Source organism: Scatophagus argus, chromosome 16 (assembly GCF_020382885.2).
Source record: "Scatophagus argus isolate fScaArg1 chromosome 16, fScaArg1.pri, whole genome shotgun sequence".
Classification (NCBI taxonomy): Eukaryota; Metazoa; Chordata; class Actinopteri; family Scatophagidae; genus Scatophagus; species Scatophagus argus.
Window position 1 is genome coordinate 18,537,765 of NC_058508.1, and position 26,903 is coordinate 18,564,667.

General features: G+C 43.3%; 3 protein-coding genes across 5 annotated transcripts; all 3 read left to right on the forward strand.

The window, feature by feature from the left end:
* The first annotated feature begins 84 nt into the window (after positions 1–84).
* On the forward strand, positions 85–3,413 carry phb (prohibitin). The gene is made up of 7 exons (XM_046416208.1): positions 85–236; positions 804–897; positions 1,498–1,659; positions 1,930–2,072; positions 2,171–2,287; positions 2,387–2,482; positions 2,619–3,413. Exons 2-7 carry the CDS (start codon positions 813–815, stop codon positions 2,829–2,831), a joined length of 816 nt encoding a protein of 271 aa, XP_046272164.1. The 5' UTR covers positions 85–236; positions 804–812; the 3' UTR covers positions 2,832–3,413.
* An 837-nt stretch (positions 3,414–4,250) lies between these two features.
* Positions 4,251–21,424, forward strand: znf652 (zinc finger protein 652). Of its 2 annotated transcripts, XM_046415078.1 has the most exons (7): positions 4,251–4,683; positions 8,022–8,152; positions 9,359–10,902; positions 13,195–13,342; positions 13,566–13,681; positions 15,765–15,909; positions 17,781–21,424. In XM_046415078.1, exons 3-7 carry the CDS (start codon positions 9,862–9,864, stop codon positions 18,404–18,406), a joined length of 2,076 nt encoding a protein of 691 aa, XP_046271034.1. In that variant the 5' UTR covers positions 4,251–4,683; positions 8,022–8,152; positions 9,359–9,861; the 3' UTR covers positions 18,407–21,424. The 2 variants fall into 2 exon arrangements, with proteins under 2 accessions (XP_046271034.1, XP_046271033.1); XM_046415077.1 differs by lacking the exon at positions 8,022–8,152.
* Positions 21,425–22,492: 1,068 nt separating this feature from the next.
* On the forward strand, positions 22,493–26,092 carry phospho1 (phosphoethanolamine/phosphocholine phosphatase 1). Of its 2 annotated transcripts, none has more exons than XM_046415079.1 (3): positions 22,493–23,490; positions 23,840–23,927; positions 24,342–26,092. In XM_046415079.1, the coding sequence occupies exon 3, from the start codon at positions 24,454–24,456 to the stop codon at positions 25,306–25,308; it is 855 nt and encodes a 284-aa protein (XP_046271035.1). In that variant the 5' UTR covers positions 22,493–23,490; positions 23,840–23,927; positions 24,342–24,453; the 3' UTR covers positions 25,309–26,092. The 2 variants fall into 2 exon arrangements, with proteins under 2 accessions (XP_046271035.1, XP_046271037.1); XM_046415081.1 differs by having other exon boundaries at positions 24,491–26,092.
* Positions 26,093–26,903: the final 811 nt, after the last annotated feature.

Genomic DNA, 26,903 nt, shown 5'->3' on the forward strand with positions numbered 1-26,903 from the left:
AATATGCAATCAATCAAGAAACTAATTAAATCCCTCCATTCCAGCCAGACTCAGTAGGTGGCAGTAATGCATCTTTACATTGAACTACTTTGACTCAAGACGGTGAAGAAGAGGATCGTCTTTTGACCAATCAGAGGTTACGTTGATACGTACAGTGCGCAGGCTCTGTTTCGCAGATATTTCATGTGTTGTACGTCGTGTCCGGTGGAGGTCATAGACATCTGAGCAGAACTGAGGTGAGTTATGAACTGCAGCGTGTTTCGTCATAATAAAAATGTAGAATTGTATAGCCAGACGTGTGTGTAGCAATAGTCAAACCTCAAACTGGAGACGTTTTTTATTTGTTGTCTGTAAATTGCGTTATGTCCCAAGTTTTTAGTAGGGCGAGCACGAGCAACCACTTGGCATGCCCATCAGTATGGGATAACATGCGTACGGCAAGCCGGCGTGCTGTTTGGACGTGACTGCCACAAGCTTTAATATTGCCTTGTTGTATATGTAACGATGTACGTACAATATTTTACTTGTCGTAAACGATAAGCTACAGTGCTTGGCTTTTTTTGCTTGGCTTACCAGGTTTCTCAGCTAGCTGATAAGCTAATGCTAACTGGAGAGCTAAGTTAGCTAACACCCACAGCCTTGGCGTCTTCCAGCATCAAGGCCAACTGTTAGAGCTTGGAAGGGATTTCATCTGGCTTGCCAAGTGCCGTCACAAGCACTCAGATGGTTTGCACTGTGTAGGACTGATGTTGGTGACGTGTTCCAGTTGTATTAACCTCTTAACCTACTGTAACTGCCTGCAGATTGCTGTCATGGCCAAGCTGTTTGAGTCCATTGGGAAGCTGGGGCTGGCCCTCGCCATTGGTGGAGGCGTTGTGAACTCGGCACTTTTCAATGGTGAGTGGTCAGCTAACTACACATAACTTCAGGAATTGTGGTGGCTATTTAAAACTGGTCAATTTCACCTTGTCTTACAAGTGATTTATGTCCTTGATGAGAACACTAAAGCCGGTAGGAAGTCTGAGAAATCATGAAGTGTCCAAATAAAGACTACTAATTGAGCAATTATGATATTACAGCTGTTTACTTATCTTTAGTAAGTACATGCATATAGACAAAGCCTAAGTAACTGAAGAAAACTTTTAATATTTGGAAAAGTTCTTCAAATAAATATAATATCACTTAAAATGTAGATTAGAGAAATTCATTGCAGATTTTGAAAGTGACAGATTCTCTTCAGAAAGAGGCAATGTGAAGCCATCACTTTGAGCTCTGAAAATAATAACGGTTGTGCATGTAGGACTGTGCAGCTTTTCAGCAATGTACTTCATTTAAACCAATCAGGCATTTATGTCACAGGTTAGGAGAACACTGCCATGGATTAAAAAAATTTCTCAAAAAATTTTTCAGAGCTGAAAGGAACCATATACTTTGTAAGCCTGTATACTGTACACACAAACCCTTTGGCAGGAAGACTAACAGTCCTCTGTTCTACAGTTGATGCAGGGCACCGAGCTGTGATATTTGATCGGTTCAGAGGAGTGCAAGACGCTGTTGTTGGTGAAGGGACCCACTTCCTGATTCCGTGGGTTCAGAAACCCATCATCTTTGATTGTCGTTCCCGTCCACGCAACGTGCCTGTCATCACAGGCAGCAAAGGTACATCAGTTATTATACATCAGTCTTTTAAATCTGAGTTGGTTGTATGGATTCTCTGAGGATGCAGCTAGCTTTTTGGAAATGCTACATTTTCTAGCTGTTTGCTAGGGAGAAAAATAAGCTGACATTAACTAACATCCTAGTGTAACAACGCAGTATATGTTTACAAACTGCAAACATTACCTAGTTTTGGTCATTGAAACAATGTTTTCTTTCACTTGTGTGTTATGATGTGCAGTAACGGTTACATTTGAATCATTCCCACAACAGATCTGCAGAATGTAAACATCACATTGCGTATCCTCTTCCGGCCAGTGACTGGCCAGTTGCCACGCATCTTCACCAGTATTGGTGAAGACTATGATGAGAGGGTGCTGCCATCTATCACCACAGAGGTTTTAAAGTCTGTAGTGGTGAGTATCAGCGAATAACAGTACTTAGGAATTAAAGGAGGAACGTTTTTGTTATAATTCATAATCACATGCATGCGTCTGTCTCCCTTTTTCTAAAGGCTCGGTTTGATGCAGGTGAGCTCATCACCCAGAGAGAGCTTGTGTCTCGGCAGGTTAGTGAGGACCTTACGGAAAGAGCCGCCACCTTCGGCCTCATCTTGGATGACGTTTCCCTGGTATGAAGCTGTTGGCAGTTTTGCAACAATGTTCACATTATGTTTTATGTCTGGAGAATTAATTATATTGTGTTTTGTTTTTTTTTTTCTTTTTTCCAGACACACTTAACCTTTGGCAAGGAATTCACAGAGGCTGTTGAGATGAAGCAGGTGGCTCAGCAGGAGGCAGAGAGGGCCCGTTTCGTTGTAGAAAAGGTATTGTTAACAGACGTTCATTTTTCAATCCCTGTGCCATGTGTGCATTCAGAAAGTTTGTATGTAATCCCTACTGGGAAAAATGTGGAAGGTGTGAATTAAGCTGGCTCACAAAATTTTCTTCTTATCCTTTCAGGCAGAGCAACAGAAGCAGGCAGCCATCATTTCAGCCGAGGGAGACTCCCAGGCTGCCCTGCTCATCGCCAACTCCCTGATGGAGGCCGGCGATGGTCTGGTAGAGCTTCGTAAGCTGGAGGCAGCTGAGGACATCGCTTTCCAGCTCTCCCGCTCCCGCAACGTCACTTACCTGCCCTCAGGACAGGGCACATTGCTCCAGTTGCCACAGTGATAACATCTCGCCTCATGTCTACCCCCGCTCTTGCTGTCACCAGCTATTGCAAGGGCCATGGAAGGGGTGGTTGGAGGATTCAGCAAAGGACTCCCAACTTCACACACATTCCTCCCACTCTTTCTCTAACCAACTCTGGACTGGGTTCTGCTGATAGCAGCATGGTGGGAGACAAAGTGAGCGGTCTGTGATGGATACATTTATGACGTCCACCTATGTGTGAGGAAGTGAAGGGTAGCCTATATATAGTACTTTGTTTTAAAAAGAATTGACAATGCAGTAAATTCTCTAAAGATTTATCTTTGCTACATTGTTTGATTCTAAGCACTGCGGAAAGAAACAGTCATTTTAACATCAAAGAAAAATTGTGATTCCTTTGAAAGAGCAGATGACATGTTGTGAATGATAAATGCCATTACTCTTATTGTTGTGCTGCAAAGTTTCATTAAATTGTGTAACCACGTGTAGTCAAATCTGTTATGAAAGGCTCCCCTTTGGATTCACTGACTAGAGATGATTTATTCATTTGATTTAAATTCTGTCTGTTCTGACTCGCTTGAGGAATTAAATGTCTGGAATATACCTGCTTTCTAGCAAATTATTTCCTCATGAATAATATTGACACCCCCAATAAATGGGAAAGTGCCTCTCGGGCGGTAGAGGACAGTGCTTCATTCTTTACAGTTGTCGCTGTGTCTTTAGGTTGTATGGAAAAAATGTTAGCAATGTGTTTCAGAAAAGGCTCGACTAAATAAAAGTGTCTTCCTACCTCCCAGTGGTCAGGCCTGTTGAAGGCCTGAGGCAAACGTACAGTGTTTCTTTATTGAGTGTAGTCATAATACTCACCACAGGAGGGTGCATCATAATTGTGTCGCCCTGTTAAAAAATACTGCATAAGAGGAGCAATCAGTTGCACTGTTCATTGTTGCTTCCCTTACAGTTGCTCCATTATGATGATTTGTGATGACAGAGTGATAGTTTGAAGAAATCAAAATTTCTATCACTAATTATTGAGTACTTATAATTATGTTCTCATGCAGTTCAATAATTGGATCATACCATAGTTAAAAAGAAATTAATTTTAGATGGCGATTGAGATGAGGATCACTGTATTTTATATTTGTATCGATTATCCATTTCAAAATCGTTATCCGATGTTATTTGTCTTTTAAGAAAAATATTACGGCGCTTAAATATGGGATTTGGTCACTTTTTATTGGCAGTATTCATAGAAACAAATGGGGAAATACGCAAAATAATTCACTTGAATACCTTGTGAATCCAAACAAAAACAAAAAACTAAAATAAACTAAATGCTAAAAAAAACTCAACCTCAAGCTCATAAAATTGAAAAGATGTCCTAATATTAAGAGCAAGATTTAATGATGAAAACAGAATAAATTCATTACTCTCAGTATTTTTCCTTTGAGAGGCTAAAACGGTCCTCGGGGTCACGTTATTATTTCATCAATCAAGGATTTCAGCGCGACGCGTGTGCGCGCGCTGTGCCCTGTCTGGTTTGGAGGGGAGACGAAAAGAATCCAGACCCAGACACGCCGCCGCGCGCCTGCCCAGACAGCGGCCTGAGTGCCTGGGATGAGCGCGGGACGGCGGTGGTATGCGCGAGAGCTTGGCCGGGCCACGTAGCGGGGCTTGAGACACCGGTGCGCACACAGCTATCTCCGCAGCCCGTAACGCACATCAGCACATATTAACCCTCATTTTGCACAAAGGGGTCATTGGCATTGCCTTCCTTAAATGCACATCCGCGAATGTAGAGGGAGAGCGAGCAAACCCGAATCTGTGCAACTCTGATTGCACGAACGCAAGAGGGACGTCGCACTCGACGGAGGTAAGCCAGCAAAACGACTACAAAATGTTGCTGTAGAACTTAATTTTATGCACCTACGTGTATGACAAGCGTGGCAGCGGCTAGGAAAAGCATACGCAGGTCGCCGGTAGCCGGTGGCCGGAGCTGCCGTGAAGTCTTGCCCGTGAGCTGAGCTAGCACTGACTTTGTGACAGTGTCTAGTTGAGTGGGTTTGTCAGTACAGCAGTCGGGGTTTTGTTAGGGAAGCGGCGCTTTTCATCTTGCACGACAAGAAAGACATATTGATTACAAAGCATGACATCGGATTTCCCTCTAGCTTCATACGGGACCGATGACTGTCACGCTTTCCCCTTCAAAGTGCAATATCAAAATTACGTGTAACGTTAATGCTAAATATCTGACGTTGCTGTTAGCTTTAAGCTAACTAGCCCCAATCTGGACGGTTTTGGGTTAAAAAAGTGAAAGTCCTCTGTCTGTTGTTAGCTAACGCATGACAGTAAATACTAACTTTTATTTACTGTAGCATGTGTGGGATAATGTGGCTGTTCTTAAGGTTGAGTAACGTTAACTTTAACTGCACCGAAATATCTAATGGCTGCACCTTGAGCTAATGTAGCCAAGTTAGCTTGTCATGTGTGTGTAGGTTGGTACCTATAGAGTATTGCTAGCTTGCTAAGTAGCCTAAGTTGTCCAGGCCTGCACTGTGTTACTGCTGTTCGGTGGACAATGTTGCTTTTTTCTTTTAACCCTTTCTTTGCTTCGTACACACTGCAGCGTTAACTCCAAGTTATGTAGCTGTTAAGATTGACTTCATTAAGATGTATCTCAGTAAGATCCGAAAGTAGCTTCGGCATTGTAAATCCTCATACTTCCCAAAATTATGTACTATGTTGGTAACCTCGGTTGCCCGAAATAGCAAGCTTATGTGACCCAGTGCTTCCGTTCGTTTTACTGTCATTTCCAGTATGCTTTTTTCAGTTCAAAACAGATTTTTAACAAAGAGCCACGTTTAGTGTTCCCATGTCATCCTGTTCCATTTGGACAACAGACCCAGTAGTGAACATCAGTGGACTGCTGTCCAGGTTGACAGTCTCTCTCTCTCTCTCTCTCCATGCATTGAGGACAATAAAGAAACTTGGTATGGCGGAGCCTGGGACTGAGATAATACTGACACTTAAATATGACACCTCAGATGATTTATACCAGACCAACAACACTAGTTACTGCTCTATGACCCGATTATGAGCTTTAGGGCCAAACGCCTACAGAGGAATGGAGCACCCCCGCAGTGCACCACACAGTGAGCTGGTTAAGGTCTTATGAGTTTGGACAGAGTGAGGAATGTGAACCCTCACACAGTCCTCCACGAGCTGCAAAGGGGAAAGCTCATTAAAGTTTAGACTTGAGAGGAAGCGAGGATTTGAGGAGCTCTGCTGTATAATAAGAGGTGAACGTAACACTTTTTGACTGCTCCAGAGGTCTTATCTTCGTTACTGTCACAGGGCAAGCGCTTGCCGAACACATGAACCAGTTAATGTTGTTGATGTAAGTGTATAGTGCATTTGCAGTAAAGCTCCCATCCTGTGTCATTCAAATCTTAAGCCACAGTAGCATCCATCCGGTATGTGACTGGCTTTGTGGCTTACCCTATATGAAATGAGTTTTGGTTTCTTATCATGTCTCTGTAATGCAATTGAGGACGTCTATAAATTGGTTATTGTTGAATAAACTTTGATTTCTGGGCAAGTTTTGCTGTGCATTAGTTATGCTTTGGATTACTTAAATGGGCTGTCAGAGAGACATTCATGTATGCACTTTTCTCTCTTTTTTGCGTCAGGGTGCAAAGTTCATCTTTGAAAGCTGTCCAAACTTTAAAAAAAGACAGTCACAAATGACCATCAGTCAATAGGTTTGACCTTCTGAGGTGATTGTGTTGTCTAATTATCAGTGATATTGAGAAGTCTGTGCTCTACACCATTCCCACATCAAAGGACTGCACTATTTCACTGTGAGTGAACTGCCAAAATGACTCATCGTTGATAATGATAAGTGACTGGAAGGATTTTACTCAGTATGGGTTATATAAATGATAACTACGTTGTGTATTTGTTTATTTGTGCTTGTGTTTTTTTGACAGTTTTCAGCAGTGAATGTAGCACTTTTGCTAAATTTTAAAATGCGAATAGCAAATTAAATACATTCTTAAAGTCGGATGTATGTTCTCTCAGTCCCTCAAAAAAACTGCATGTTAAGTCTGCTTCATGCCGTGGTTTCTCATGCAACTTATATTCCTCTGTCATCCAGACGCAGGATAATCTATCAGGCTTTGTGTCTAAGACTGCCATGTGAGTTGAGTTGCTCTGTCAGTGCAGAGCTTGCCCTCCCCTTGTGGTCTTAATGCTCTCAGAGCTGCTGTCCAATTCTCAGAAAGGATCAGTCTGCGTGTGCAGGAAGACAGGTGTGTCTGTATGTTTGGATAGTCAAATTCTGCTTAATTGGCTCTCACTTCTCCTGCAAAACTGGTATAACATAAATTCATGTATGTTTGACTTTAATAAAAACCTGGCAAACATAATTTATCTTCATTTAGATAGGCGTAAGTTCTTGCTTTTTATTTCAGTCTAGTGAGATGATGTAACAAAAGGAACAGGAAAATTATTTTGTGGTTTGCTGTGAGAGATTATTGCAGTTAATTGATAATCCATTTGACCAGATCTTTAGTTCAGATTGGGTGCTGAGATGTACCAAAAATTGTTCGGTGAACATAGCTGACAAATGTTAGAGATAAATATCCTTGTAAGCCACACAAAAACCTGGTTTTGTTACTGATGGCTGTGAGCAGCTTCTTTTTGAACTGAAAGTTTGAGTTCAAGTTGATTTTGAAACCTCAGCAATGAAGTACTTATGAGGACTGTAGTAAAAATGAACACCACAAGTAAAAACAACATATTTTAGGCAAAAATGTCACTCTGGGAAAATTAAAAGGAAAAAAATGCAATTTGCGAGTTGTTATCATCGTTGTCAGAATAATCAGGCATATCATGTTATTGCATAGCTCTATAGACTCATCGTGTCACAGATCTCCACCTTTGCATGCTCTCTTGCTCCATTTTCTGGCACTCCTGAGATCCCTTCATGTTAATCACGTCTGTAAATTAAAGACTAGAACAAAGTAACCTTCATGGGTCGGGTGTGGGGATGTTTGAGTATGAAAGTTCCCATTGACCTGTTGATGTTTTCTTTGTAGACGGAAAGCGTTGCGTGTTCAAAGAAATAAAATTTAAGATATTTGTGAAGACAGAGGAGAGGACGTCTCCAAGAAAGGAAATGTGCTTTTTTTTCTTTTGTTTTTTGCTCAGGGAGGTTCTCTAGTGAACAAACCGCCCTAGTGCACACTCATTATGGCGAGTAGGGTGTAAGGTTGTTTGAGGTCAACCAACTGTCAGCCCCAGCATAGATGTCAAGTCAAGAACATGCAAACCCCATAAAAGTAAGTAGAAAACAGGTCGATTGCGTTAACTGTCGTTTTCATCTTTGACTTGCATTAAGGTGATAATCTTACTGTAGCTTTTAAACTGTGCTAAAACTAGTGCTTCATTGAAAAGTTGAAATACAGTTTCCTGTGGTTATATTTGCAGTACAAGCTTCTGAGCTGTGGTTACACTATACTCTGTAACAGTCAATGGGAGGCATGTGTGCAAGTTTTTGTGTTGCTTAAAAAAAAAAATCTTTTGTTTAATCAGTGCTTTGGCCATGGAGTTCGGTGTGAGGGGCTTGTTTTTTAGTAAAGATCATTTTTATTAAATACCAAGCGTTACACTGGAAAGATCTGAAACATAACTATGGTCTGCTGAAGTTTTTGTCTGGAGTAGTTGGTCATTGTTTAATAGCCAAGATTCACTTTGTTGGTAAAGTATAATGTTTGCATCAAGTGCATCATCCACTGCAATTTATTCTGAGCTATAGACAAGAATTTCAAGGGTTCTCTGCTCATGTGAAAAGCTTTTTCAGACCATCTCCAGGAAGATGTTTTACATCTTTTTATGTATTTTACATTGTGGGGGAATTTATAGTTATCTATTTCTGTTATAATTATGCTCTTAAATTAAGTAGAGCTGCAACAATTAGTCAATTAATTGATCAGTTCTCGACTATTAAATTGATTGTCAGCTGTTTTAATAAGTGGTTGCTCTGAGTCACCCACATTCTCTCATCTCAGCTTCTCAGATGTGAAAATTTCTGGTTTCTTTAGTCCTCTGTGACAGTAAATTGAATATCTTTGAGTTGTGGACAAAACAAGACATTTGAGGATGTCTTCTTGGGCTTTTATAAAAGAATTACTGATTATCAATAATCGTGAATGAAAAGAACTGTTTGTCTCAGCCCTAAAATTAACAAGTCGTGTTGTATTGTGTAACTCCAGAAAGCAAACCCTCTCTGTATTGTATTTTACAGTAAGGTGTTGTCGCCTGAAAGCGTTTAGAAACTTTTGAAATTGAACTGACATTCATTTGTGAAGGCTGTGGTTTTGACTCCTACACACAACACTGAAACATCTGTGGGCAAATGTGCCGCTCAGTATTGAAAAACACAACAATATGGCTTTGGTTTCAGTTCTGACTCTCGAGACACAAGGGAGCACTCTAAGTAACCTCATGTGTGTTTCTCCCTGTCTGTTCTCTGTCTCATCTCATAGGTAATGTGCTGTAAATGGCTCAAGCAGTGCACAGAAATCCTTACAGCAGTTCCATGTCTGGCATTCAGCTCGGCTTTACCTGCTCTGCAGTTTGAAAACACTGGCACCCTGCGGGGCAGCAGCCTTCAGAGAAACTGAATCTGGCAGCTGCCTATAACTCATATACTAACTCAAGAGAAATTTAGTTTCAGATGTTCAGCATCAAAGACAATGATTTGATTTTTCAATCTGATTTTTAAGCATATGAAACAAAACTTGGAACAGATTGTATGTCTTTCCAACTGCATTTTCTACCTTGGACACAATGGATGCTCTTTTTGAATCGGGTTGACTCTCTGTCACCTCATCCCCTCCTTCCTGTCTCCTCAGTAGAAGGAGGGTGGGGGATTGGCGGTGCATCCCCTGCCCCTCCTTTTAGAGTAGGCTAGTCTACATAGGCTCCATAGCAGTTTCTCTTTTCCATTGCCTTGTGCTTCCACCAACTCCATTCCCTCTCCCTCTTCATGAAATCCTGCAAGAGCCTCAAGGAAGAGGTGTCCGTCCCAGGCCTTGGCGGGATGTCACAGGAGGAAGGACGCAGGGCGCCAGTGTCCCAGTCTTATTTTCATTCCCCTAACCCAGATCTGGATCTGACAGGCAAGCTTTATAAGAGGGAGGTTGGTGGTAAGCCTTATTCTGTGCTAGTGGACAATAAAATGGCAGCCAAAACATGCGTGGGAGACCAGAACATTGGTCAGGTGCCCACTCAACATGTGACTCAACAGCAACATCAGCAGTATTTCAGAGAGGGAGGAGCAGGGAAAGAGGTGGGGACGCAGGGATCCCAGGCTGGCAATAACGGCACCTCTGACGACACTGAAGATGATGACGACGATGAGGAAGAGGAGGGTGAGGAGGAGGAGGAGGAGGATGGGGAGACCGAGAGCTTCAATCGTGAACAGATCATTGTCGAGGTTAACCTGAACAACCAGACACTTCACGTGTCCAAGGGGGACAACAAAACTGGCACCACAGCTGATGACTCTGAGAGAGCTGGCAGCGATGATGATGATGACAACGACGACGACGATGAGGAGGAGGAAGAAGAGGAGGAGGAAGAGGAGAGCCCTGATGAAGAAGAGGAAGAAGAGGATGAGGAGGATGAGATTGAGAGTCAACGAACAAGGTCAAAGAGGGGCCGTCGGGGTGCTAGTAGCACAGCAGCTGCCAGCCAGCCACGGAGGAAAAGCCTGAGAACAGCTCTGAGCACAGCCACTGCAGGAATGACCACCAGGGGCCGGCGGAAGCGCATGGAGCCTCCAAAGAGCAAGCGCAGGTCTGCCAGGTCAGCCCCATCGTCTGCAGGGGGGAAAGCAGAGGTGGAGGAGAAGGAGATGCTGGCGTGTGAAAAGTGCCCCCGAGTGTTCAACACGCGCTGGTATTTGGAGAAGCACATGAACGTCACACACAGGCGAATGCAGATTTGCGACAAGTGTGGCAAGAAGTTTGTCCTGGAGAGTGAGCTGGCCTTACACCAGCAGACTGACTGTGAAAAGAACATCCAGGTAAGGCGAGACGCTATACTCTCATATCACACCTCTGTAATTCCTCTGGCAAACTTACATTTTACTCTGAATGGCAGAGGAGTTTATCCCCAGAGTTCACCACATTATTTGATAACATCTTTATATAACTAGGTAAATTAAGAAGTTATGCTGAACCATTTACTCTTAGATTCTTTTTAGGGTACTTTTATGGTTTAACTAAGTGCAGCAATTTTCTTTTTCTTTCTTTTTGCCTACTGAGTGGAGTCAATATTTAAAACCTACCGATAGCTATTGTATTTCCTGTTATATTCAAAAACTGGCAATAAAGAGATTGTAGAGGTAAAGTAACGTGTATAAATTTGTCATCTCACTAAGTTAGAGTGAGAATACTCCAAAATAATATTATGAATGATGTTTTAAGTTTTAAATAATTGACAACATTTAAAATTTAAAAGTTATTCATGTTAATAGATGATTTGTGAATTTGGACCATTTCTCACACAGGCCTTCTCAAATTGCTAACATGAAGAAAAAAAATGTTAAAAGAATATATTATCATCTGCTGTCTTTGATGGTTTCATAAGTGGGTTCAGTTTTGGGTGTACTTCTCTAAAACTAACAAAGCTGATTCAGTATATTAATGCCCAAGGGTCATATGGCTGTTTTGAATAGCTTAATTTAGCCCCATTTTGCTGAACTTGATTTGCATCTTCAGTTGGTTTGGGGAGGAAAGTGTTTTCATCTTTGATGACTTCTGTTGAGACTAAGGCTGCATTCACACTGCAGGCACAAGTGACTCAAATCTGACTCTCATATTTGCCTCTAAATCAGATACTGGTCTGAATTTTTTTACAATACGACCGCAATATGAATAGTGATGTAAGAACTCATTCAACCTTTATGTCACACACTCGCCTGAGTGTCTTGCAGCTGAATGTTGTTGAAAGGTGTTGACAATAGATAAAAATAGTTGTAGTTAAAATTTTGTAGTAAATCAGTTTGTCTGAAGCTATTCAAGTCACGATCCTACCGCTGCTGGCTCCGACTTGGTCTCTCTCTGTCTCACACACACACACACACACACACATACACACATACAGAGGTAGCAGAAATTGCACTACAAAAAGCCATAATTAAAATTTTGGCTAAGTCTAAGAACTACATTTGAATTGAACACAAAGGCTGCAGTCTGAATGTATCCAAAGTGACTTGCAAGTGTTGCTTCAATACAGTGTGTATAACGCAGGTAGTAGGATCAACACACCTGTATGTGGAAAGGTGTGATGACTGGTTAGGTAGTTTCCTGGTGAAAAAGATATCGTGAAGATAAAGGAACATGCCAAAACAATTCAGAAAAGAAGCAATGAAAGGGAGGATACAAAATGAATCCCTCAGTACAGCAAGGTTATTTAAAAAACTGGCTAAAAAGAACATAATGGCACAGTGTAAATTCTGTCATGAACATCTGTGTAAAAAGCACAAGTGAGGCTCTGACAGAGATCCAGATTTCACAGCTGAGATGGGAGATGGTGCTTCAACACTTTTATGGTACTGAAAAAGAGACACTCGTGTGTGTGTGTGTGGTGGGGGTGGGGGGCCAGGCTCACATGACAGCTTGGCTAGCAATTGCCACTAGGCATGTGGAAGACATAAAAAAGTCTTTTTTAAAAAATAATCTTTCTGTGCTTCTTATTAAATGCTTTGGTTTTGGTGTTTTACATGTTGGTAGCAGGGAGGGGGGAGGAGGGGTGAAGCTGTGAATATTCCTTGCTGCTGCATGCCCTGCAGCCTGCAAGAAAACTGCCAGTACAACTGGCCAGTCAAGTCAAGCAGCCAAGAAAAAAGAACTTGAATCCAGTTGAGAATTTGTGCAGTTTTGCATAGAAAAATGTAAGAAATCTACACGGTTAAAATGTGCAAAGCTGATACCTTTTAATTTAACTTAACTGCATTCTGACTTGAAAGAAGTTGAATAAGCTGTTTTCTAATTTATATGGTTTATCTGGCCTCTCTGTCAGCGAGAGAGTGGTGAGTTCATCAGGAATTTGTGTTGATGAAATTTGTTTTTCTTTTCTCATGCATCTCGGCTGCAATGATCGTCAGATACCCCGAGAACAATCAGGAAATTAGACCCATTGTGATTTTTTTCCCCAGCAGGGGGAGCTGAAGTATAACGAAACATTTTTAACACATGAGAACCATCTCGCAGCCATCAGATTTAGATACTCATGATATTTATTAGCAACAACAACCTTAATCATAATCTGTGCTGTTTTGTTTTTAATTCCCCAACGTGTGTTTGTCCCTCAGTGTGTCTCCTGCAACAAGTCTTTTAAGAAGCTGTGGTCACTGCATGAGCACATTAAGATTGTGCACGGCTATGCCGAAAAGAAGTTCTCGTGTGAAATCTGTGAGAAGAAGTTCTACACTATGGCACACGTCCGTAAGCACATGGTTGGTAAGTGGGGGCCTTTGTTTTTTCCAACAGTTTGTGCATCACTAATAACACGTACTCGGGTTGTGAGCCATCACTCAGCTCTCAGTTCAGTCTCACTGAACCACAGTAATGACAGACATTTCTCTTCTCTGTCTTGTTTTTGTAGGATCATCGCGTTTTTATGTTTAATGTTAGTGACCTCTGTGTCTCTCTCCCTCTCATCCTTCTCTTCCCCCAATCCCAGCTCACACTAAGGACATGCCATTTACCTGTGAGACATGCGGGAAGTCGTTTAAACGCAGCATGTCTTTAAAAGTTCACTCACTCCAGCACTCTGGAGAGAAGCCCTTCCGTTGTGAGGTAAGATTCACCCACTGTGTCCCTGTTTAGGTGTGATCTGCTCCATCCAGATTGGGTCTCGAGCTAGTTGAGAGTCACCTGATGTATCTCACCTGCATCCATGAGGGGTCACTCATCAGGTTCTGGGTTTTTGCTTGTATTGATTGTGTCCGTTGACCGACAGAAGACCGACCGACACTGCACAGACAAAAAAATGTTTTTGGACTTAGAAACCTTCAAGGAAAAACAATTGAAACCGGTGAGGTTTGTGAGGTTTGTTGATCTGTAGGCACGTTGTCCTTGACTGAGATGACGGACACATTTTGTGTTCATAATCTGCTCCACACACACACATTACAGTCTAATCCCTAAAAGGAACTTTAAAACTGAAAGGAGTTAGGAGCTGTTTGTGTTGTCCTCCAACATTTCCTCCATCACCCTTTCACATGCTGCTGCTGCTGTTGAAGTGTGTGTTGCCATGTGAAAGTTCACATCATGTTACATAGGAGACGTAGGACTGAGTCTCCTCACCATGACAGTTTCCCAACCAGACATTATGCATTTTTCTAAGCGGCTTAAATTCCACAGTCGAACGATGAGTTTTTTTCTTTCAGGCAGTCATGGTTTGATGTACTTTACTGCTTAAAATACCCTTGGGAAAATATGTCAGATCCTATATAATGTTTGCATACTGGAGCCATGGTGCGCAGTAAATACTGTCTGTCATGAACACATACACACACACACACCAAAATTTTATTTTTCTCACTCGTCTTTTCTCATGTTAATTTTTTGTGCTGCACTCAGTGAGCGAGTGCAGCGACTGAAGGTTACAGTTTTGTTGGGTTTGCCCTTGTGTGCCTCAGGAGCCTCAAAGTAGTTTTCACTCATTAGTGTGAGCATAGCAGCATCTGTGCTGTGTGGTTTGTGAGCAGCCCAAAATAGTCAGTTATATTCAGTTGGTGTCTTTTGGCGGGGTGTCATCCTGATTTACTGTGAATATTCGCTGGACAGTTGCGTCATCTGAGCTGTACAGAGAAGCTAAAGGTGGACCCTGTCAAACATTAGCAAACCCCACAAAGACCGCATTCACCAATTAACTGGAACATTACATAAATGTAGAAGTGAATGTTCAGTGTTTTGGGGCTTTAACCAACCTGTCTGTCACGTTGTGTGTCAGGATTTCCAGGCTTAACAGGGTTAGATGCAGTTGATTATCAGATCCCTGTTCTGACTAATTCAGAAGAATTTGACAGATGGGGTGCTTTACTCCAAACCCAAGGCCTTTTAATGTCCAGATGCTTGAACGGACGGCACACAGGGAACATGTGTGTATGGGTGGAGCTGCCCTAATTAAATGTTCGAAGTCATCCTACACTGTAACATGTGATTATAAGCTTATTAAGGCTGTATGCAATGTGTAGGCTTTTCTTCTCAGTGGTCTTACTCTGTGGTGCCATATGGAAACTGCTAGATTTTCTTTCCCATAGATATTTATTTAGCCAGGTGGTGCCATTGAGATTATAAATATCACACTGTAGGAAAACACCTGACTGACAAAGCCTCATAATACAAACATGTAGAGTGGTTACATACACCCTAATATTTGGGTTATTATTGGTTTGTTGCAGGAACCTCATTTATTCAGGTCATGCACATGCAAATGAGACACCTCTCTTTGTATCAGGTTAACGGATTAAGAGAAATCTTTTAACGCAGCTAGACTTCTGAAGAAACCGGGTTTCTTTGTCGTGTATGTGATTATCCTAAGCTGGGTAATTAGTAATTAAATCTAACTAATACGATATGAAACACTCACTTTCCTAACTGGACTTGTGCAAGTAAACTGGTTTCTCATGTACACGTGAGAAGTAAAAACTTTCCATGTACAGATGTTTTAGAACAGCAGCAGTGTATCTGTAAGTAGAAACTACATGGATATAAATATCATCTGTTTCCCTTCGTGAAAGGAAACATTTTCAGCAAGTTAGCAAGTACACAAAGTGTAGCCTGTAAAATATTCAGAGTTTTTTTGTGTGCCTGCCTGTGTACTGACCTGATGTGTGTGTATCTGAATGCCTCTGTTGTCTCTGTTGAACTGTAGAACTGTGACGAGCGGTTCCAGTACAAGTACCAGCTGCGCTCCCACATGAGCATTCACATCGGACACAAGCAGTTCATGTGCCAATGGTGTGGCAAAGACTTCAACATGAAACAGTATTTTGACGAGCACATGAAAACACACACAGGTGAGCAGTGACAAGTTTGCCTCTATTTAAGGGGCATCCATTTTCTTGCAAACAGAGCAGTTACAGCAGTGTTCATAGGGTCTGTCGTTAAGGCCATTTTGGCCCAGAGGAACTTCAGAAGTGAGGAACTTAACCTGCTCTTTGACTGCTACCGCTAGTTCTAAAGCCCTTATCATCAAAGTGGGATTCTTAGTATCAAACTATGAACTTGATCCATATAGCTTACTGGAGGAACTAAGGGCTAGGTTCAAATTTAGTTCCAGGGCTACTGCTCCTGTTCCTCTTCCAAAGACTGTAGCTCACAATGGCCCAGGAACTATCAGGGTGGACTCTCCATTCAATACAACCCCGTGTTGGCTAAAACAAAAAATAAGTAGACAGCTGAGCTCGGCTGAGCCTTTCTGTTTTTGGGTCAGGCGTCTGGCCTTTCTGGCATCAGTCTGCGCACAATTCTTTTCAAGCATCTATATTATTACAAAGAACAACAATATGACTCAACAAGTTGTGTTAGTGCATGGCAAAACAAATCATACAAAGAGCTTACTGTTTTATCTTTAATGAGTCTACTGTGCTTGATCTTCAGTTATTTAGCTACATGTGAATAAGAATCCAAAAAGTGAATAAAGAGCTTTTTGTTCATTTAAATCCTGCGCACTGGAAAAATACATTTTTGAAGTTGGTGTTATCAGTTTTTAATGTTTTTATTCTGTTAGCTTGTTGCAGTTTTCAGATACATTAAAGCTCTGAAATGTTCTGAGATGAAAACTTTGCTGAACAACAACATTTCTGGACTCAGTCTGCCAGTCACCATAAACTCCCTAAAAAAGGAAAGACATGGGATGTTTCCAAGATGAACATTATAGTGGTAGCCGGCGAGACTTCGCCCAGTTTTTGTAATGAGAGGGATGTTCTGCATCAAAGAAGAGACTTGCATATATTGCGGCTTATAATGACTACCCAGACACATGCTGTATTACATGGCTCTGATTTTCTGTCCCTGCTGCACTGCTATTGCTAAGGCCACACTGAGCAGTGCACCCTGTACGTACTTCACTGTTTCATTTTATTTTTTTCCCTCCAGCCCTGTCTCTTGTGGGTGGACACAGTGCTCTCCGTTGGCCCTCACGGTTCTATTTGTGATGTGTAATTACGCTACCCTCTCCTCTCCCTGCCGCTGGCATCCAATTTAGCCTCCTGCAGGAGGAGCCACACCCAGCCGTGGCCTGTAATAGGCAGCACACATGTTAAACACAAACTCCCAAAGTTTGGTTCAGTGCACACAGATTTTTCAGGATTTCTTGTGAGCGTGATTTAACAGTTACAGGAGACAAGCACATTAGCTGTCACCTTTTAGATATTCAGGTGGTTTGGAGGAGCTTCACACATAATGTGCCCGTATAAGGCATTCACAGAGCTCTTCAGCAGCCTGTTAATAGATGGCTGTGTGGGAGGTAGCAGGCACATTCAGTGGCTCCATGGAGGGAGGTTAATGAGAGCGGCATTCCAACGGAGCTGCTGTTGTTCACTTTCACATCTCGTCTCCTCAAAGTGTGAATTGTAATAGCTTCCTGCGGAGTGGGTGGGTTGACAGCAAAGACCCTTAATTCAAGATGGCAACTTATTAGCATTTTTAAAAGAGAACCATTGCTTTCTGTAGAGAGAAATGTTCAAAGGGAGACAAAGTTAACTTTGTCTTTTGGAGAGCTTTAATCAATTGATTATTTTAAATTTTGTAACCATCACCTTCAACAACAAAGGATTTGACTCTGATGCATCATATTATTTTCTCTAAGTAGCTCCAGTGTTTTTGTTAATTGACACAGTCTCTGTCTTCTCCACACATCAATCTTTTATTTTCTGAATCTGTGCAGGAGAGAAGCCTTTCATTTGTGAGATTTGCGGGAAGAGCTTCACCAGCCGCCCCAATATGAAGCGCCACCGCCGCACCCATACTGGGGAGAAGCCCTATCCCTGCGAGGTGTGCGGCCAGCGCTTCCGCTTCTCCAACATGCTCAAAGCACACAAAGAGAAGTGTTTCCGGGTCACCAGCCCCGTGGTTCTGCAGACCAGTGGCCCGCCTGTGCCTGTCCGAATCTTTGCCAACACCTTCTCCTCCTCGTCTTCTTCCCCACCTGGCCCCGGTCCTTCAGCCGTCACCCCAGCCACCACATCAGCACCCCTGGGTCTCAGTCCGACAGCAGGCCCCATGCCTCCACGAGGCCCTATGGGACACACATTCTCCCACGTGACGCTCCACTCAACCACCTCTCACCATCATCCCCATGCTCCAACAACCCAGCAACACCTTTCAAACACACCTCAACACGCCCCGCCTCACCCCCACCACCACCTGGCCGTGCCCCCAGTCTCCCACCTGCCCCCACCCCCGGCCCTTTTCAAGAGTGAGCCCTTAAACCACTGTGGGCATGAGGACAACAGCTACCTGCATCACATGGCTCCCCCTGACAAGGGCCCCGGGGCCCCACAGCACCACTGAACTGTGCTCCCGTTCTGCAGGCCCGCACCAAACTGCGCCTTCTTTCTCCTCTTCTCATGGTCCTGCCTCAGTTTCTCAGTTGCTAGACCCCTGATGTAAGGGTGCTCCTCTCAAACAGATTGAAATAAGTCAAGCTAAACATACACCAGACTGATAGACCCTTTGTGCACCTGTTATTTAAGTAAGAAACCCTACTTAAATACCCTGGTCAACTGACAAAGATTTTACAACTTCTAGATTTTTTTTCTTGAACATTTTCTAAGGAAAGCTACACAAAATGATCTCTGTGTGAGTTCTCTGTCTGTACATTGATGGGTGTAAAATATCTCCATTTCATCAAAAGCTGCTGATGGAAATCAACTTATGTATCACCTGGGCTACGTGGATCATCAGATATCAGTGTCATTGAACTTTCCTCTTCACGTCAAGTTGACTTACGGTTGCATATTGGTCAGGACTTATGCTTTTTGTGCTGGTCCTCCCCAGAGCAATACTCAACCTGTCCTGCTAGTTGTACTGCAGAACCTTTGCCCCCCACCTCCTCCACACACACACACACACACACACACACACACACACAGAAACATTGAATGAATGTTGTAACTGGTCCTCTTCTGAGCCTTAACCTAAGACTAAGGCATTCTGTCAGAAGGGCAACAGCAGTAGTGACACAGTGCCATAGGTTGCAGTGAAAAGGCGGAGAGGAATTTTTGTAAAGGACATTGGAAAAAACAAAAAGGTTTTGTAAATGGTTAGTTGAATCTAGACATATTCTAGATTCATAACATGGTTAAATGGTGCTTTCCATTCCAGTACATGAAATATTTCTTAATTTTGCTTTTCAGAAGTGTAATATTTCAAAATAACAACGTATTATGTCATACAGAACACGTCTTGACAGACTGGCTTTTCTACAGTTGATCTGAGTTTTGACTAAAGATTTTGTGATGGGGGGATCTCAAGTTATGCAGGACATGCCACAGGCACACTCATTCTCACTCTTGCTCAAGCACACACACACACACACACACACACACAAACAAAAGACCATATGGTCACTGATTTACCTGCTGTGATCAGTGCAACCTCAGCTCTTAGTACTGTTGGTCAACAGACGCTTTTAGATAACACGACTGTCAAATACTGCCACTGTGAGGGGCCCCACACACGGCCCCATCAGGATTTACCCCACCTTCTTTCGCTGCTGTCTAAATGATACGGGTTACCATGTTAAAGGTCATATGACACACACAGTACACACACCTGGGACCTTTTTTTTCATCACAGTTCTTAACAGACAATTATGCATATTCCTCTTAGCCTATATTCCATGGTTTGGTGTGGGGTGTCGTCGTAAAGCTTTGGGATTTTTTGTTTTTGTTTTTTTTTTGATTCTCATCATACTGACACACTTTGATCCACACAGGCAAAACGCATGTCTCAACCTGTTGAATGTTGCCTACGCAGAATGACGGCTGACGAATCGTTCTGATGTTTTCCTTTATGTTCTCTGATAATGTGCTCAGTTTTAAGCTAATGAACGGCTCTGCAGTGTAGATATGCTGTTGTTAGCACATGATAGGAAATGTCAGGATGAAAGGCAGTGGTCATACAACTTCTAATACTTGGAATTCTTGTATAGATAAGCAAACACGTGATCAAGTCAGCGCAAGACGTTACATTTCTCAATGTAATAGCTGAAAGTGTGAATGTTTTTGATTGCCTGATTGTTCGCTCTTCACCCCGTCTGACTGCTAGCAGATGTGTGTTTAGGAGCAACATTGAGCTTTGTGTGTGTGTGTGTGTCTGTGTGTCTGTCTGTGTGTGTGTGTGTGTGTGCGTGCGTGCATTAGTTTTTAACCAGTCTGTCTGGTTGTCCCCAGTGCTCTTGTACCAAAAGCTGCTTTTACACAGTGTGCCCCAGTATGTATATTTGGGGATACCTGAGATGGATAGCAGTATATTTAACATGATCTTCTTTCTACTGCTTGAACAGAGTTTAGTCTGAAGTGGTTAAGCTCAGTAGTTTAGGAAGTCCCAGCCTTGTTTTTTTCAATTGATTTGCGACATGCAATTATCCTGACATTTCTGTAGGTCTTAATATCGCTGCATTATTTGCTTATCATCCTGCCCCCTCGGGTTCGCTGCTGTGCTTCAGCATTTTGCAGTACGGATCTTTGTCTTTGTTTTTTGTGTTTTTTTTTTTTTTTTTGGTTTGTTTGTCTGTTTGTTAAGCCTTTCATTTGTGTGTATTCTCTGCACTTTACTGCTGCGTGGGTGAGGCGCAGGGACGGGGGAAGGGAGGGACTGACAATGCATTGTGGAACAGAGTGCAGTTATGGCTGCATGGGAAAGGGTGGAGGTGATTACTTTGAGTGGATGTTTTTAGGCAAGGAAAGGAGGAGAATCCCGGGTGGAGACGGGTAGTGTGGAAGGGACCATAGCAAACGAAGGACATTTCTTTTAGTAACGTGCATAAATTTAATTTCTTATTTTCTCAAAGAATTAAACTTTTGCTCCAGTATGGACCTCCCCTCAAAGTGAAAGCAATGCTCCTCCTGCTTTGGCAACTTTCCACCAGCCCCTCCAAGCTATGTGTGAAATACATTTTTCTGTTTGTTCATGGAGTTTTTATCTCATGTCATGTCCTGTTCTGTCTTTTTTCAGTTTGCTGAATGATTCTCCTCCTCCTTTCTTTGTTATATAGAATGCACTTTCTACTAAAATTCTTGGCTAGTTAAGAAAAATAACATTGTATGTTCTTTAAAGATGTTTTAAAAAAAAAATCAATATACTTTTTTTCCCCTTTGTATTTTTAACCACTTAATGTAGCAATTCGTATTTTATTATTGTATCTGGTACAAAATGTGCAGCTTTATAATGTCCTGGTTTGTCCTTTTTTTTTGTATGTTATCTGGCGATTGGGGAGAAGTGAAAAAGTTGGGCCTTTTTTTGATAATGTACATTTAACTGACTGCTAACTTTAAGAAGTAAAAACAAGTAGCCATGATTATCACATATTTGTGTTCGTCTTTATCTTCAGATGCTGCTTCCTAACGAAGGACAGGTGATTACACCTGAAATGCAGGCCAAGGACTGCGCACAACATGCTGCTGATAGCAGGTCGATGGGTTCAGTTTCAGCTTTCACACCAAGATTTCCTGAAAAACGTCCAAATTCCAGTAGATTGTTTGCAACTGCGCAGACTTTATTAGCTCGGGTGCTGCTCTTTTAAGGTCACTGGGTTCTTGGCAAAGTGCCTCTAATGACACCACAGCTGCTGGCTACACATGACACGTGAGGTTCAGTAGCTCACTTTTTTTGAGGCTTTTATTCGACGAGAAATGTTTTAGGTCCTCTTCTTTCTAACCACTTCCTGTTCTTTCCATGTGACCCATTGCAAAAATGTGTCTTTCAGCAGGTCTTTTTGTAAGTAGAGTTCATGTTTGTTGTTGGAGATGACCTCAGAGAGTCATGCAGTGGGTTTGACCAACAGTGACCTCAGACGGTTAGCCCCTGGTTGAGTAACATACACCTTCATTGTTTTCATCTAAACGCCTATCATAACTTTAGATGAAGTTGCATATGGGCAAACCGCGTTGTGTACAGAATTTCCCGGATATCCATTTGTCAAACTCCACCGGCTTTATTCGTCCATTAACCGAGTGCGTCTCCTCTAAGGGCACATTAAGACATTTACTGTTACTGAAATACCCCTTAAAATGTGTGCCCTCTAACACCATAGGTGGTTTTAAAGTGGCGCACCAATGAGTCACACAATCCTGTGAGGTAGCTGAGCGGGCCGATGGGCAGAGAAGAGTGACTCACCGATGGTGAGTGGGTGGTCAGGTACCGAGGCTCACTTCACGAGCAGAGGAGATAATAACACACCGTCTGTACATCTCCATTCCCATTTGGGTTTGAAAATAGTCAGCCACCCCAGCTGTTAGTCATTACGCCTTGTGGTGTAGAGGAGGGAGGCGTCTGTCAGCAGGCAGATAAGGAGAAGAGGGGTGGGGGGCTTCACGCCGTGTTTGTCGGGCGAGCGTTCGCTGCTCTGCGGCTCATTAATCGGCGTGTTCGAAAGGTTTTATCTGAACCACTTTGCCTGTGAGAGAAACAAGCAGGCGACATAAACTCCCTCGCTGTGCCGCTAATGTCTCACTGTAGTTAATAATTTGAAACTCAGCATTGTTTCACTCTCTGAAATGAAGTATCACTTTTGGCATGCTTCATTCATTTTATTCCAATCAGCCTCTCAGATGAGGTGCAACTTTATCCCCGTTTCCTGCTGCTCCCTCACAGCACATGGAGGTCAAAGGTCATGTGCCGTTTGAGAGCACAGGGAGTGTTTTTCCACTGTTTTCCACTTGAGGGAGGCTGTTTTTAGCCATAAGTTTAGCCTGTCGGGACGGTAATAAGCACCCGAAAGCTATGTGAAATATATTTTTGCACTGTCTTTAACTGCAGTCAAAGGAACCTTTCTGCATCAGGCCAGCTGCAACAGCATCACCAGCATGTTAGCTCGGGATCATTCAAATGCGTGTTTACTGCCCTGCACTTTGTTTTGTTTTGCCCCAGACTCAGACTGTACCTTGATCCCCTCTGGGCTGCTAGAACCAGAAGTGTTTATTCTCTCCAGAGTCTCACGCTTGCAAATGTTCCACAGAGGAGGGGAAAACTGTGGCTACAGTTCATATGGGTTTTGCAATGTGCCTTGAGACGCAGATTATTAACTTGTGGAAGTGAGACCAGAGCAGAACCTGACACTCTCTGTGGATGGAAAACAGAGTATTTACTGTCTAGCGTTCTTTCTTTCTTTCTTCCTTCCTTCCTTTCCTCCCACGTTGCTCTCCCTCCCTCTTCTCCCTCTTCAGAGTGTCGTGAACGCGCTCAGGAGGCTGTTATTAAATGGGCGGGCGGTCTTGTAGGCGCGGTCACGTCCTCGAGCTCCGGTGGTTTTGACTGTGACATAAAAGTGCGCGTCCCACCGGCCGGCCGGCGCAACTCTGTCTCTACTCTCCGTGAGACCGGATCGGAACCAGTTCACATCGACCGGGATCGGAACCAGCGCCGGTGCCACAGTAATATACTTTTGCAAGAATTTATTCCAATTCGAAAGAGTTCAAGCTGCGTTTAACGCGCGCAGGCTCTCTGCTGCTGCTGCTGCTGTTGTTGTTGTTTTTGAAAAAGCAGGTTTAGCAAACTCGGTAGTAGGCTGACAGTTTTATTTTGCTCAGATTTAAACCCATTATGGGTGTTGAACATTTCTATCTGCCTTGTGTAGTGTGAGTCGGTGCAGGAATAAACTTCTCTGACCTGACCTGATGGTTTCTAAAGTACAGGACTTTGAGTTGCTGGGCTGGTTAGGCACGATGCTGTCTGGTGCGATTCAGCATTTTTGTGGGCTTTTCTCCCCCCCCCCGTATGCAGACATAACCAGCCTGACGGTGTCCGGTGGGGATCAGGGAAACACGTGAGGACGGCGGACACTCGCTGCTGACATCACCTTCATCCAAAGGTATGCAGGCTTGTAGCGACGCTGACGCGACGCTGTCCTGCTCGTCCGTGTGATGTGCAGCTGATACATTTGGCTTGCTTGTAGGATTTGCATGCAGGAATCATGTTTGTATAATGTTCACCTTTGCTTACAGCAGGATGACTCCCAAGCCCTCTTCTTCTTCCTCCTCACTGCTCACCTTTACAGAAAATCCTTCGCTTTTCTTCAGAGCGCCGTGGGCAGGTGGATGCTGCCTCCTCTGGTTTGAAAGTGCTGCTCACCTGGCTGCTTTGCTCTCTTCCTCTCTCTCTCTGGGTCTTTTTCACACCCTTTTTATTTAGATGATAATCAAACCACCGCGTCTTTAACATAAGTCTATATTTGATTCTGTTTTTACCCACATTCTTCGTCTGTGTATGCACTGATGTTTCCCAGAAAGCCATCCTCCTCACTGTGGGCTGCCTTGCGTGGGATGCTGGAGAGTGGGAGAGCAGGAGTGGAGAGTTGATGCCACTTGGCAACAGTAAGAGGTGTGGCATAGTCAATCATGGGGGATTCATTCTTCAACTGCTGTTATGTTCCAGCCCATCCCCCAGGCGAGGGGGAGCCCCCCGGGTCCAGACGCTCAGAGATCATGGCCTCCCAGTCGGCCCACATCTCCTCCAACAAGCGCTTCCTCATCTTCTTTGACTTTGATGAGACCATCGTGGATGAAACCAGCGACGACATGGTGGTGCAGACCGCCCCGGGGCAGCACCTCCCGGGCTGGCTGAAGGACACCTACCAGCCCGGTCGTTACAACGAGTACATGCAGCGGGTGCTGGCCTACCTGGCGGAGCAGGGCGTCACCGAGAGCGACATGCGCAATGTCATGGAGAAGCTACCGGCCACCCCCGGCATGCTCACACTCTTCCAGTTCCTCCGCACCAGGTCCCAGCAGGACTTTGAGGTGGTGCTCGTGTCCGACGCCAACACCTTCTTCATCGAGTCCTGGCTCAGGCGCGCCGGGGTCCGCCAGCTCTTCCACCGGATCTTCACCAACCCGGCCACCTTCAACAAAGACGGCCGGCTGGTGATGCGGCCCTTCCACTCCCACGACTGCCCGCGCTGCCCGGACAACATGTGCAAGCAGGTGGTGGTGAGGGACTATGTGGCCCGCAGGACGCAGGAGAGGGGCCGTCCGTACCAGAGGGTCTTCTACGTGGGGGACGGAGCCAACGACTTCTGCCCGGCCCTTTCCCTCGGACCACGGGACGTGGCTTTCCCGAGGCGGGACTTCCCCATGCACCGGCTGATCACGGAGACCCACGAAGCCATGCCCGGGGAGTTCAAGGCGGTCACGGTCCCGTGGGCCAGCGCGGAGGAGGTGGTGCAGCGGCTGAGGAAGCTGGTGGCAGAATAGAGAGAGAGAGAGTGTGTGGGAGGAGAAAGGAGAGGATCAGGGGGCTATTTGAAACTTTTAGTCATATTCTCAGGTGAAATAATCCCAGAAAGTAATGTTCAAGGCAATGAAATCTTCTGTACTGTCAGTGAGAATCAAGTTAAATGTGTCTGTCTGGCGTCAGTCCAGCTCCTCACGTTTTCCCGCAGGGGTCACTCACACGGCAGAGGCCCAGCTTCACATCAGCAGGTTAATGATTATACAGAGACCTTCCTCCGTCGCCAGAGAGAGGAAAAACATAACTAATTCACTGCTTTGTTTTTAAAACGACATTTAGGAGTGAGGAGGTTACTTTAAAGTGAACTGAGGGCATTTGAAATATCCTTCAGTGGGTCGTGTGTTTAAGCTGGGTCGCAGGGACACTTGTGGGAGTACTCTAATAGCAAAATTTAAAAATGCTATGGACATTTATGTCAACCCAGTGATTGGTTGCTCTATAATTACAATATTAAATGTGTTTTCTTACAAGCTGCACTTTTTAAATAGAAAATACTGAATTCTAGTCCCAATCAGAGGAAGCAGAGTAACACTTTCATCTAACAGAAATGGGCATTTCAACAGAATTTTATCAACATGCTTCTCAGAGAATATATGTCTAATTTAGAAATGTATGACTATGTTGTAATGTTTGAAAGAGTGTATTTGTTTGTTCGACTCGTTTATCGGTCTGTAGTGTCTTTACTGTGTGGGCCTGGCCCACTGAACAAAGTATTAACACCAGCAGGAATAAAGCCATCAACTGAAACGTTGCCTGTGTGTGAGTTTATCATCGAACCTCATCGATATCCATGTGAAGTAATTCACAGCCATCTCCCTGATGTGTGCCACGGAAAAGCCGCATTGCATTTTAAACTTCACCACTTTGTTATTTCCAACACTGTGCTTCACTTCTCTGAAAGTTTGGGCAAATATTGTCCTTAGCCCACAAGCCATGCATACCACAACTACATATCAGTCTTGCATGTTGACAGTGATTTAACTCAAAGAAATCCAAAACTAAAAATAGTAATGCTCATAAAGTTATAGACTTTAGTTATAACAGCTTTTCCCATATTGCAGTCCACAGTTTTCTGAGGGGTAAATTTGTCTTTTTAGAATTTGGTATCAGTCGTAATAGGTGAGTTTCTGCCTCTGAAACTGTAATATGTAATTCAAGGGTATATTTAGCATTCAAATACTTATATACATCATTAATTGAATAATTTAACTACATTTAATTTAATTTTAGGAGCATGCAGTGCTCATTTGGTTGAATGAACTGAACTGAATTAAGTGTTCATTATAAAATGCCCATTATATATCTATTAATCTAATGAGGGTAAACACTTACTCTTTGCTGAGTAATAAGCTGTTATATTAAGAGAACAGGATTCACTTCAGGGTTTATCGATTTTATGACCTCCTGGACTTTATGATAAGAGAGTCTTATCAGGAGTGAATGTCCACTGCCCTCCTGTGGCCACAGTGTGTAATGACAGTTACAGAAAATTTAGGCTTTTTATTGTTAAAGTCATCACCGGAAAATACTGTACGATGTGTTGGGGAGACACTGTATT